At 34.5% G+C, this 14,762-nt stretch overlaps 1 protein-coding gene across 1 annotated transcript; it reads left to right on the forward strand.

The window, feature by feature from the left end:
* The first annotated feature begins 72 nt into the window (after nucleotides 1-72).
* Nucleotides 73-14,014, forward strand: LOC147073559 (uncharacterized). The gene is made up of 7 exons (XM_085944990.1): nucleotides 73-470; nucleotides 4,263-4,386; nucleotides 4,762-4,942; nucleotides 6,795-7,145; nucleotides 9,074-9,202; nucleotides 10,698-10,943; nucleotides 12,656-14,014. The coding sequence occupies exons 1-7, from the start codon at nucleotides 252-254 to the stop codon at nucleotides 13,098-13,100; spliced, it is 1,695 nt and encodes a 564-aa protein (XP_085801116.1). The 5' UTR covers nucleotides 73-251; the 3' UTR covers nucleotides 13,101-14,014.
* Nucleotides 14,015-14,762: the final 748 nt, after the last annotated feature.

A 14,762-nucleotide genomic window follows, 5' to 3' on the forward strand; every position in this document is an offset into this window, starting at 1 on the left:
ATGGTGGATACTCTAACCCTATTTTACGGAATTTCTGTTAACTGTAGCTGGCAGCACCGAAGTGTCAAAAGCACAGGTTTGTGGTTAAACAAACTGTCAAAAATAACACATATCTATACATTTTCGTTAAGCTTTAAAATGAGTTATTTTATTTAAATTGTGTATATTTTAAGCAACTTGATCTCTTTCAAATAAGTACTCCGACGTGTCTGCACATACTAAAAGCAGTTTTTTTCTAATTCCATATCGATATGGACGATTCGAGCGAAGATAATGTTTTCAACATCAAAATTGAAAGTACCTCTGAAATAATCAATATCACAGACTGCCACGTCAAACAAGAACTTTGCAATACTATATGCACCGTCTGCAGCAGCATTACCAGTCTCAGAAGCATGACAGAGACATATTATCATCAAGGCAAACCAGAGAAATATTCTGAAATGTTGCTGTATTGTTTTCGAGTAAAGGTTGGTTTAATGGCCGCTACTATCAGACAAATGAATACCAAATCTTCTTCTTTGGCCATATCCGCCCCTTAATTGGGGCATATGGACACCACATGGCGCCTCCAAGAATCCCTGTCGCTCGCCAGTCTTCTTGCTTCGTTCCAGGTCAAACCAGCATCCTGTAGCTCCGCCGTATACACTCTGTAGATAGTATTTAGCGGCGACCAAATCTACGTTAGCCTATAAACATACTACATAATTAATGCCAAAATCGTAAACCTAAAACATCATAACATAAATTATTCAGACTTCTGGCAAAAGTACATCGCTTAGACCTTTCGCATAAATTTCTAAACCTGAACGGTAAAAAGCCGCATAAGAGAGAAGGCATTATATGTTTAAATATTTGGCAGTAGGAAACTTACCCCAAACCATGAGAGAGGTGATCAAAAACACCGTCTGCACGGCTTCGCATCATCCTACGAGTTAGTTTGTTATAATTTATAATTAATCATGTTAATGAACAGCATAGAATGTCCAAATGTAGCATTATGAGCTACCAATAATTATAACAGTGACCGTAGTCTAGTGTGTAAGACACTGGCCTTTCGTCCAAGGGCTCCGGGTTCGATACCCGGTGAAGTAACAATATATTTATATGATTTTCCCAAAGCCTGGATGTTTGTGATTGTTTCACCTATATTACTGATTACACTGCTGTTTCACTACACTACTATCATTGGGCTTCATGATCTGTTGTAGTATTAAAAATAATATATAATCAAAGTGCAAACAACCCGTCATATCAATAATTCCTGGCCCAGGGCCCTGTAACAACCTCTTACGATCGTATACCACGTGTGTAGTATAATTAATTGTCCGATCTTTATAAATGTACCCATAATGTTTTAGGGTTAATAATAATAAACCTAACTCTGTGCGGGAGGTATCAAATTGAAGTCCCGTGTTTTCTTCAATTTTACTGAAAAATAATTATGTGATGCCAAAAAGATGAAAGACTCCTGAGCATCTTCACACTGGATCCAGCTAGAAGAAGTTATCAATATATATCAGGGGTGGCCACACTTTTTTTTCTAGGATCGACTAGTTCATAAAATTATTTATGGCGATCGACTGATATCACTTGTAATTATACCATGCGAGAACAATAAAAACCCATTTTTTATAATTCAAATATGTATTTATGTATTTTGAAAACAGATATTTTATACATATAAAAAATAACGATACGAAAAAATCGAATTAACAACAATAATATATTATGTCTTTCACTTCTAAAAAAATAAGTAGGTACACATTAACTGTAATTTCGACATAGTTACACAATTTACCTGTAGGTATATCGAATATTAGAAATTTTGTAGTAGCCAAGTAACAAGCAACCATCAATACATGAATAATTATATCACATCAAATTGCATCGCACAGCCTTGTATTTTAAAATGTAAATATGCCTTGAGAAAAATAGCGCTGCAGGCGATTTTTTTACGATTCGAGCAAATTTGTGGTTTGTGTTTTTCCCACTTAACTGGTTGACCCGCCCCACCGTGCCCCCAGGCTAGAGCCCTGTCCGACCCCCCTTGTGGGAGCCATGCCTGCTGGTGTATAATGCAATGATAACTGATAAAAGTGGGTATTGCTTCCTCATTTTTACATAAAGTAATAAACCCAACATGATTCCCGACCATAGCAGGAGCTCCATCAGTCGTTACCGATACTAGTTTATGAATAGGAAATCGAGTACGATTAATATACGGCTTAAATGCATTATAATATATCTTCTCTTCTGGATTGTTCCTTCAGTGGTGAAACTGTTAATAATTCTTCTGAAGCAGACATGTCTTTAAAAACCAATCGAATAAAAATGCATAGTTGTGCAATATCCGTGTAATCTACCGACTCGTCAAATTGCAAGGATAGGTATTTACCATTGGCGGCTTAATCCGGAAAAACCTAGCAGGTCAATTTTAAATATATTATTTTAGTTTGCCTTTTCGTTGTATACTGAAAAGACGTATTGCAAATTGACTTTTTATACATTATAGAATAAGTGCTAGAAATTGTTATAGGTCGGTACCTACTAACCCTTCAAAAAATGTCCGTTTTTCATAACGCCAACCCATCGTTAACCGAAATTGCACACAACGCGTTATAATTTTTTGTAAATCAGGTCCACTTTTCTTTCTTTGCTTTTTGAAAAATCATCAATCACACGATTATAAAAATTGTCTATTTTTCCCACATATTTTTTTTCAATACTGAGCATTGCAAGAGCGGTTAGTCTATCCTGGCCCTATTGCGTAGAAAGGTTTTTATTCTTTTGAGAGTGGAAAAACATCTTTCACTTTCAACTGTTGTCATTGGTATGACGCAAATAAATTGGAGAACTTTGATCGACTCGGAAAATGTTTCGTTGAAATTATTGCTGAGTAAAAAATGTAGAAGAGAAACTGCACTAATAGCGCCATGCAAATCATCTCGTTGATAAAACACCAATAATTCATTTTTTAACTTGATTATGTTTATTTCTTCTAACAGTTTTACCAAATTTACTTGACGTGTGGGAAAATTATTTTTAAAATCAGTGTAATTTTCTTTATTGAACAAATCGGATATAATAAGATGATCGTTGGATGCAAATCGTGCTTCCATTTCCATTATAATTGTATCACAGACTTCAATTGCTACTGCGTGCGTACTAACTGCTTCACAAAAATGTTATAAATCACCAAAAACTCCTTATATATTATTAAAATAACCAAAGGCATTCATCAAAACCTGTCAACGAATCCGAACCGCATACACAGTTGCGTCTTGAGACCAATTATCTAGTCAGTGTTATCATTCTGTTTCATTTAATTAGGTGAAAAAATCTTTTGTCTCACACTCGGGCATTGCCGATATTACAGTAATTCACGCACCGTTACAAGCTTCGATCTCGTATTTTGTGTTATATCGATCTCTGTCTTATGTATGAGAAACGAGAGAGAAAATTTTATAAAAATATTCAATTTGGGTCAATTTTCAGACTGCCGGCGAACACAATATTTTTGTTCGGGGAATTATCGCCCAAACAAAAAAGCCCAATAGACTGGGTTGACACAATATTGCGCGCCCTATAATTTCAAATCCACCGATTATTATTAATATTATTATATATGACATTGCACATATTATTAATATTATTATGTCGATTGTAATGCCGGGTCCACACCGAAAACAAGTCGCGCGACAACTCGTTAAATTTTACGATAAGCATGATAATTATCGTAAAATTTAACGAGTTGTCGCGCGACTTGTTGCCGGTGTGGCCGCACTTTTAGGTATTTATTTTGGCAGGTCAATGACCGAATGACCTATAGAGGAAGCCGCCAGTGGTATTTACATTTATTTTATTAATATTTTCCTGTAGAATTTCTTCCAAGTTTAAGCTCATCACTTGTCTTCTTCGCATGACTGTATTTCTTGTCTTCTCCTATATAAAAGAAAAGATAAGAACTAGCGGATTTTAAGAGCTGGAACGTCGAGTAGTTTTGACTCGTTTGAACAAGAAATAGTACATTATATTATTATATCCGCGATCGACACACTGGCCATCCCTGATATATATGATATTCCAGAATTAGTTAAGGAGAACACTGTACAACTACAAACTACTAAAAAAAGACTACTAAATGAATACATATAATAGTCTGGAAAGAGTTTAGGAGTTCACTGTATCAAAAACTCGTGAAATGACTCTGAACTTCATCCGTGTCTTTCTTTTTTTTTAATATCATTTATATGTTTTAGTCTGAAGATCTCCAGAAAACCGGACACTGTTCCATATGTCATGATTGCGTTGAAAGACTTAGAGATGCAACAGACTTCAGAAGAGAATTGGAGAAATCTATCAATAAACTCAAAAATATTTTAGGTAAGCTCTCTGTTTGTACTTTTTTCATACAGCAAATGAAGATGTGATCATGAATCGTCTCAACCATCCATCTCAATACACCTCAAATGCTTTCTTTTCTTCTACTGTAGACACTGAAGTTATAGTCTTCTAACACTGTTTTCCCTCTAAAGCTTTGAACATGAGGCACTCATTTATCTATATTCCAGACATTGGGTTTTGATAAGTTTGACGGCTCATGATTATAGCAATATTCTTTGCCTCACTTTCATACATTTTGGCTCCATCTCTATATAAGATACTTTATTTTACCTTAACTCTATTAAAATCTTTGCCATTATATCCTTTTTCCATGCTTGGTTTGCAAAGACTGATCCATATAAATAATTGTTATAGATGAAAAAACAGTTTCAAATGGCAAAGATGAGTTTATCACTACGTGTCAAGAATTGCCCATCAGTTTTATAAATGACGATCATCATTCAGATGGAGGGAATAATTCTGACACCAGCATCGATGATATGGTTTCCCCAAAACTGCCTGCTGAATTAACAGGAAAGAAGGAGATTATTAAAAGGTACAAATTCTTCAAACTATCCTGGTTCTTTTCAATGGACATGGTGGGTGATTCACAATTTATCAGACAGTCGATATGAGTCTAGGACAATTATGGGCCGGCACTCATAAATGAAATGCGCGAGTAAATATCTATACAATACGATATGACCTGTAAGTAATGTTTCTACATATCAATGGCGAAGGGTGGAGGTAGGCTGTTAAGATCCGCCATAAATAATGCACACTAAACCTTTTTAGTCATACGTATTTGTTTTTATTGAACTAAGACGGCAATTTACAGATGGTGTTAGTTAGTTTTTAAAAAGCAATCAAACCCTGCCTAAACGAAAGCATAATAGTTTTGGTCTAATTTGGGCGATAGGACAAAATTGTGCACACTTTTTCATTCATATTTATTTGTTTTCTTTGGATTAAAAATACATATTACCACTTTTATTTTGTTAACTGTCAATTCATGGTGGAACTGCATTGTATTGTTGTTTTTATTTAATAAAACGCAATTTTTTTGTAATACTTATTCCACTTTTAATCAAGAGATTAGGACCGGTTTCGTCCGCCTCAGAGGGACATTTTAGTTAGTTGAAAATGTCCCTCTGAGGCGGACGAAACCGGTCCTAATCTCTTGATTAAAAGTGGAATAAGTACTACAAAAAAATTGCGTTTTATTAAATAAAAACAACAATACATATTACCACATATTGTTGGTTCTTTTTTTAATTCATTAAGCCCTGCCTAAACCAAACTATACCTAATAAATAAAAAATAATATTCTATCTATAAAATATTAAAAGTTATGTATGATTTAATTGAATAATTTTAGATATTTTATAGATAAATGAGTATTTTTTGACTATTATCTATTATGGCTTGGTTTTCTCAGGGTTAATTGAATTTTAAAAACTAACCAACACCATCTGTAAATTGTAGTCTTATTTCAATGAAAACAAATACGTATGTCTTAAAAAGTTTGAAGTGCAACATTTACCCCCATTCGCTAAGACTCATTGATGGTATGCTTTCACATTACAATCATGTACTAAATTGCAACGATTAAATACAATAATATTTACAAATTGGTTAATATTCAGTAATATGCGTTAAATATTTCAACAAACTTTTGCTTTGCACAATATATTGCACAAACCTCCGATAATATTGTTTATGTCAATGTTGATCATTATGCTCCGAATTAAATAATTCCTGTCAACACTAACTCTAAATCTTGCAACTTGGTCTAATTCATAGGTTATATTCCTCTTATGCATAAAGAGTTATTTAATTGAAGAAATTTTTGGCTTGTCAATTATGTACATAATAGAAAAAAAACCTATCTATGTCGAACGGCATCAAACCAAAACATTGAATTTTCTTCTGTATAAGATGTAGTAGATATCTAATTTTCTTTTCTTTGTGTTAATTTATGTTATTTTTTTATTATTGCAATGTTAAGGTTATACCTCAGTTGAGGCACGGTCTAAAAAGATCAAGGCTAGGCGATGCGCGGATTGCGGGTCGCGGGTGCAAATGACGCATGTCAAACGAAATATAATTTGTCATATAAATCCAACATGTGTCCATTTAATGTTCTGTTTATTGTTCTATCAGTAACAATAATAATATATTCATTGACATGTTTTCTTTTTAAAGTAAATGGGTAACGTTTTTAGTCATCTTTACACGATTTAAGAATTATTACGCCCGTCGCCATCACGAAACAAATTGACGTGTTTCCAGCTTGACGTGCTCTCTTCGAATGGCAGCGAGTCCAAAATTTCATCGCGCCTATAGTTGAAAATTATTTGCCGTTTCACTGATGTATCACCTTAACAATGGTTTGTGTTATGTTCTAGGCCACTTCCGATGAAATCTATTTACATTCGAAAGGATTCGATGAAAACAGTCACTATGAAAACTAAGGTGAACAGAGTGACACTTCCACAGACTAAATTGACGGTAAAACAAGCTGCCGTTAAATTTAATATACCAGGATGCATACAATTGAAAATGGTTCCTGCGGAAAAAAGTAATAAGAAAACAGACATTTCAACAGCTGTCAATCTCGCTACAAAGACACTTACTAAATCGAATAGATTAAAAAAACGAGTGGGAAGCCGCAGCAGAGATGAAACCATAGCAACAAGAATCGCTGGAAAAAGAATTAATTTGCCAATTATAGTGCGGGGTATAAATCCCGATTGCGAGTGAGTATTCACATTCAGTACAGTTAACCTGATTAATTCAGTACAGTTAGTAAATTGTACATAAAACATTTCACCGTGGCACAGTTCGCCGTGAGCTTTCTATCGGAAAGAGATGACCGTATTCTATACGGTCTTCAATTTTATTAGATTCAATATGAATGTTAGTTCAATTTTTATAACTGATTTTGGCAAAATTCATGAATTCAAGAATGAAAACCTAATATGACCCAACAAATCGAGGGCTTATTGTCAAACAACACTATCTACAAAAGTGCAACTTTACAGGAGAGCCAAAAATCGTTATTTTAGATTCTTGTAACTCAACAAGAGAAATGTTTATTTAAAACCTAATGTTAATATTTTATAATTTATTGTGTATTATACATTTATCTTGCTTATGATGATGTTAAAATTTATAGGGATAGTTTTAAAAAAATATGAAAACAAGGGTAACTTATGTAGTTAGCGTTAAACTTTACTGACGATTTAATAAGAAATTAGAAAAGATTGACATAACGTTGTTTGACTATCATGTAGCCGTAAATGTAAAATAACGTTATCTCAAAAAAAAAAAAAAACACTTTTTTGTAGATAACGTTGTCTGACTTTAAGCACTCGAAATAATCCAGTATATCGGCTATTTTCAAAAATTGTTTGCTGCTGGCTTCCTGTAAAGTGTAAACCAACAAGAACCGTGTTTTATTTAGGCATGAATTTTATGTCAGTGCCATATGACCCAAAAAGAGGTTGGACAGGCTTTAATATACGGCCATATATTTCCGATACAACATTTCAGGGTAAAGTGTACGGCGAACTGCATACGTACAAGTTTCCGGACACGCTATCATTCAGGGAAAAATTATCGATAAGCAAGACCCTAGTAGAAGTAAAACATCATGGCTCAAGAATTCCAGAGACTGGTTTGAACTCGGCACTACAACTCTGTTTAGAGCGGCGACATACAAGAAAATTATTTTTACAGCTTAGAGTAGGTACCTACTTAGGTATTAGTAAAAAAAAAATACAAATGAATCTTAATGGGACCCCACCCCGCAGATGAAAATATTTTTTTACTAGCGACCTTTTCGCGATCAACGGAGTATTTGAAAAACAAAACAATTTAAAATATGAAAACACAAAATTAATAACAAATCTAAAAATGTGGAATTTTGCATGTTTAGTATTTATTATAGAACAATATTCTGTTTCTAATGTGCATTTTCCATTGGTAAGTGTGTATATTGCTGGAAGATCAAAAAGGGAAACCCAGGGTAGCAAAAAATCACTCAAATGGAATATAACAAAACTTGGTCGGCTCTCACATATAAACTCGCCTCGTGTGCCGCACAGCTATAAATCAAACCTTTTGAGAATGGCGATCCATTGTTGCTTGTGAAGACCGCGGACATCTATCTAGCGACAGTCGCGCGTAGCCTTCAAAACGTATAGATATTTGAATGCGGCGATCGGTGAGCCGGTATAGGAATGACCAATTCGTAGGTATATGCGACGTGGCGTCTTCGACTCGGCGCCCGAGAAGCATGCGTCTTGTTGATTGCAACAGCAGATGTTTTTTTCAAAAGAAACAGTCGCATTCTGCCAATCTGCGGAGCTCCATTTGCCAATTTGTGTTTTGTGAATAACGATGACATCACATTGACGTATTCAACACGTAGGCGAGATGAATTTTGATGTGAGAGCCGGAATAGATTTTTGATCCGATTTTAATTAAGACCTCCAATCTTTATCTTTTTTTAATGTTTTTAAACAAGTAGGTATTGATTATTTAAAATACTTTAAAATGTATTAAATTGCATGCTTCGTGGTTATGCGACATGTTTATAGGATACCTTCACAATTTCCTACCCAATCTGTTAATGCATAATACAGAAAACTCCATATATTAATAATATCTGATATATTTCTAGTGACAGCTCAAAAGATGCATCGACCGACGAACCTTCGAAGAAAATTACTTTACGCAAAAAATACACCACATCTAAGAAACGCCAATTGGAAATAAATGACTTGGTGAATAGCACTGATTTGAAATGTCGGTGAGTGTGTTTTAAACATATAATTGCAGTGGGGAGGATTAAATGAATCCATGTGAATCAGTGACCGAGTTTAATAAATCGACATCAAAATTAAATACGCGATTGTGAATATTGCATTTCTATTTTCAACATTCTGTAAATGAGGCCTCATTCTCAATAATAATCCCTTATTGCTTATTTCAAGAAATATATTAATAATCTTAATGTTTTATAATTGAGAAATATTATATATTTGCACAATAATAGACTGTTTTCACTAAGCGCTGACAACACACTGACAAAGATGAAAGTTGCATTGGAAATGGATGGTTTTCACAAATGAACGACAACAGTGAATACCGTTGAGTAGAAAGGTGCTATGTGCCAAAAATCAAAAGTTTGGGAAATTTAGAAAAACATTTTATTTGTTAAAAACATTTATTCATTTTTTTCAGTAAGCTTACAATGCAGCTCCGATTATTACGCTTCATAGGTTACAATACTTAAAAAAGCAATATAATAATAATAGATGAAAAAAAAATAATGAAAAATGATATTAAAAATGGTGTAACAACACTTCTGGAGCCATAGACATTTTGCAATTTAACGCATGATAAGTACTTGGCACCCATTCCATGTAAAATATGGTTTTTTGTATTTTTGGTACTTTGCACCTTTTTACTCAACGGTATTCCTGTCAAATGGTTGATTTTTCACTATGGAAAGAAATAGTTCTCACTTGTCAATAGATTATTGTAACTAATTACCAGTGTTGAAGGGTGGAGGTAGGCTGGATCCGCCATAAATAGTGGACATTAAACATTGTTAGTCAACGTATTTATTTTCATTGAATTAAGACTACAATTTACAGATAGCGTTGGTTGTATGTGAGGTGAACTGCAGGTATAGAAATACTAATTGTACAATTAATAATATTATAAAACGAACTGTTTCTTCATCATATAATGTTTGAGACTTTCACGGTTATATTATACATAATATACATATTATATATTCTTTTTAACTCTACAATAGACCATGAGGCCCAATGACAGTAGTGTAGTGAAACAGTAGTCTAATTAGTAATATAAGTGAAACAATCACAAACACCCAGGCTTTGAGACAATCACATAAATATAAAAAACTTAACCGGGATCAAACCCGGAGTTCCTTAATGAAAGGCCCAGCGCTTTAGCATCAGACCATGAGGACATTGAAGTTGTTTGTTATCGTAATAGATTTTTGGGTAGTCACTGTGGAAACGTCGAAGAAAGAAAGAAAGAGGAAAAACACGCGGTCATAACCCAAAAATCTATGATATTTATTTATTCATTGTGTGTATCTGCTAATTTTTTCTTTCCGTATTTCACTCGGACATAGCTGTCACGATCGTTAGTATCTAAATATATTTGGATCATATTGAAACAATCTCAGCAGTATCCATAAAATAGTAAAAGATAGTTAATTACGACAATTCGTTACTATATGCCTCATGCATAGAAAATGTTTGTTACAGAATATGCAACGAAGAGTTCAAATGGAACAGATATCTGAAGATGCACATGTCTATCCATTACCCCAATCACGTGTGTGAGACGTGCGGCCATTTGTCGGCCACACGCAGACAGTTCCTGAGACACGAACACACTCACAGCACCAAGACGTGGACTTGCGAGCAATGTCCTGACAAAAAGTACAAGACGCAATGTTCATTGCAGGTTCACATAAAGATGAAGCATCGGGGACAGGTGAATTTGCACAGGTTAGTCATTTATAATACTTTTAAAAATGATAATTAATAGTATTGTACATCATAAAATATATACACTAGAGATGGGAAAACTGGTCGATTTTGAAGACTAAGTATACTTACTACCAGTATAAAAAAATACCTAGTATATAAACTTGTTCCAAAATACTTACTAGTATTTGGAATACTATATAGATCGTTTGGCGTGCGTATGCGACAAAAGTTTCATACTCAACTGAAACTAAAACCAACTCCATATTATTAGTATTTTGAAATGCGTATCGGCTCAGGGAACTCAGACTGTGTAACGGCTTCAATATAATCGCTAAAAATACGCTGAGCTCCGCTTGTCGACAAGTCCCATTTATTATAAAATTTTAAATTTATGAGTTGTTTTTCTGTTAGGTTACAATATTATTGTTATCAAAAATGAATAACAGTGATTTTTTTTTAAATTTCAAACATATTTTGAGCGGTATATAACAAGCCTAAGCCTGTGCGTCATCTCACCACTGTGCTGCGACACAAAATTTATGACCTATTATTCATACATTCAAACACAATAGACTAATAAATTAAAATATACCTATATTCAAGTGCTATTTCGTTTGTGCGCATTTAATGTTAATAGTGTTGAAAGTCTACCAACTGGCGAGTGCACAGAACAGTGACTCGCGATGATATCATCACAAGTTTTTTGGAATAAGTTTATTGGGCCACAAATACTTAGTATGAGTAGTTTCATCCGAAACTTGAGTACACAAACTGGTGACAGTATTTCCAACTCACCTCTAATATGCACAAATGAGAAAAAGGTTAAGAATTAGTATCTTTGAATTACTAAATTCCACACAGAAACATTCGAATTCTAATGGATTTAAGTCTTGTACTATTCCATGTGAGTCGTTTTTGGAAACCCGGGTTTCGCCTTTCGGCATCTTCAGGCGCTGTGTATGCTCACCAAAGGCAAACACACACTGACAACGAACACTCTTAACTCTAACTTATATAATAAATCAATACAATAAAGTAGGTAAAAACTCCATTACCTACCTATCAAGTCAAGGGTCACAATAAAAAATATAACAAACAAATTATGAATAGTTGAAGTGTACTTAATAATAATACACTCGATAAGCATATTATAATAAATCATCAAAAACCCCGCCAAAAAAGACTCAAATGGAATAGTACAAGACTTAAATCAATTAGAATTTAAATTCAAATTCCATCACGTACCTTCAGTCGATAGTATTAATATTAGAAACATTTGAGTTCCCATACAAAATGGTCCAAAAAACAATCTTCTTTTCGATAACATATTTCAATAAGAAAACAACTCAAAAAACCTTGTTCCTAGATTAATGGTGTTTTACAGAAATTCTCATTTTAATGCGTTGATTTTGAGGAAAATGTATGTTTGTGGAATTCAGCAATGCACGATGAATTAACCCAGATATTTCAGTGTTTAAATTGAATTAATGATTAATCTCAGAAAGGGTTATTCGATTTTATGACACATTGAAGAAATTTTGTCTCTTTTTTTTGCTGAATTATAAAGAGAAGATCTTTATACATCGAATGGCATTATTAACTCAAAACTTTGAAATTTTGAGTTGTTTCCTTATTGAAATAGGGTATCGTTTTGCTGTAAAAGTGGCGATTTTAGATTTGACAGAAGCTACCCACTTTGTTACTAACAGCTTGATATATTGTATTCCCAGATGTCCAAAATGCGAAGAACGGTTCTGCAGTTTCTTCCAGCGCCGGAAGCACCTAATCGAAGTACACAACCAACCGGATAACGAATACACCTGCAAGTATTGCGCTAAACAGTTCAATGCGTCGGGGTCACTTCAGAAACATGTCCGTACAGTGCATCTTAGAGAACGGAAACATCCTTGCCCCCAGTGCGGCAGGGAATTCTCCTCCACCACACAAATGCGTATACACATGATATGTCATTCTTCCAGTGCCAATTTCCCCTGCCAATACTGCGGGAAGAGGTTCAAACGGAGGAAAACTGTGAGAGAGCATGTGAAGATTCACACGGGAGAGAAGAAGCATGTTTGTAATGTGTGCGGGAGAGCCTTCACTCAGGGGTGTACATTACGAGGGCACATGGCTGTACACGAACGGCAAAAAAAAGCTGAAAAAACTGACGATTAATAAATTTAATGATTTTTATAAATACTGTGTAAATTTTTTTAATATCCTATTCACATTCTAAATTGGATGATGTTCCTGCTCGTTGCTCTTTCCCCTGAACAAGATACAGTCGATTTCGGTTTATTGTGACTGCCCCAATTAAGTAAATTCAATATAAAATTAAGCAATGAATATTTACAAAAAGGAAAAATGATTTATTTTTATAAATCAAAATAATAAGTAGGTAGAGGACTGACAGATTCATCCGGCATTACGGCCACGATAAAATCACTGCAACGGTGTTAGTGTCATTTGAAAGTAATGATACAAACACCTAAATGAGTCACCTGCACTGCCACCATTCTACATATAATTTGATTCCGCAAAAAATGCATTAAGTTTGCATTTCTACAAAATCAGTACAGGTATTCAGTGTAGATGTAGGGTAGGGTTCCCATCATTGCCTTCTTACATAAAATAATGTAACCCAGCTTTTTTTGCCTATTAAGTCACAGACATAGATGGGTCATCATCGTTTTGATTTAATGACGCCAATAATTGCATCCTCAGAGGCTTTATTTTCATTGTAATATGTATTGTGATATTCAGTAGCGGTGTAAATTATTGTTAGCTCCTCGAGATTTGGCCCAAATAAGCAGTGGTGTAGTAAAGAAAATAGTCTGGGAGCGCTGATTGACTCTAATATTTTTATACCCCCTACCTGCACTCCAACAAAACGTCCTTCCAATACATAGTTACAAAAATCATTTTATTATCCAAATCGTCTAGAAAAAAGTGTGGTAGCGCCGACCCCATGCGCCCCTGCCCCACTACACCACTGCAAATAAGGACTGCCCCATTTAAGTGGAATCGTCTTCATTTAGTGAATGACTTACCTAAATCTCTCGTAAAACTCTTGGCATCTACTATCTATTAAAAAAAAATCAACATTGCATAAATATTGATACACAAAAGATTTAAGAATTTAAAAAAAAAGTAAGACATTTGTACAAATACATTGTTATTGTTATTATACAATATTTATTTGTTTGCGGGTAGGGGGTATGTATGTCTGCACTAGTGTCATATTCGGATTTAGACAGGGGGATTTAGGAAGGATGGGATGGGGATGTAGGGAATAGGTGGGAATGGTGACAATTGATCGGATTGTCAAGTAGGGAAAAGAGGAGTGGATATGGGATATGGAATGGGATAGGATAGGGATGAGCATGAGACTCGGGGAAAGGATGCAGGGTCGTGGGTAGATTGACTTTTACCTCTAGGACCTCAGTTACCTGTCCGGTTACTTCGCTCATTCGTGTGATGTTCCTGTATAATAATAAAGTACATAAAGATGGAATAAATATAAATATCTCGGTTTGAGCGCCACTCTATGATGATGCATAGAGACAATAGTGTTAAGGATAATTAAATGAAAAGCAAGTAGAGAAATTATATTTTATTTATAAATTTATATATTTATTAATTTATATTTATTCCACCTTTATGTACTTTATTATTATACAGGAACATCACACGAATGAGCGAAGTAAACGGACAGGTAACTGAGGTCCTAGAGGTAAAAGTCAATCTACCCACGACCCTGCATCCTTTCCCCGAGTCTCATGCTCATCCCTATCCTATCCCATTCCATATCCCATATCCACTCCTCTTTTCCCTACG

This window comes from Rhyacophila brunnea, unplaced genomic scaffold (genome assembly GCF_057557595.1).
Source record: "Rhyacophila brunnea isolate RB1 unplaced genomic scaffold, BYU_Rbru_1.0 scaffold_17, whole genome shotgun sequence".
Lineage (NCBI taxonomy): Eukaryota > Metazoa > Arthropoda > Insecta > Trichoptera > Rhyacophilidae > Rhyacophila > Rhyacophila brunnea.

Excerpts from the sequence above, each read along its gene's own strand:
- LOC147073559 (XM_085944990.1), top strand. The coding sequence starts at position 252 with ATGGACGATTCGAGCGAAGATAATGTTTTCAACATCAAAATTGAAAGT. Across the intron at positions 471-4,262 it reads TGTATTGTTTTCGAGTAAAG|TCTGAAGATCTCCAGAAAAC; the intron begins GTTGGTTTAATG and ends TATATGTTTTAG. Across the intron at positions 4,387-4,761 it reads TAAACTCAAAAATATTTTAG|ATGAAAAAACAGTTTCAAAT; the intron begins GTAAGCTCTCTG and ends TAATTGTTATAG.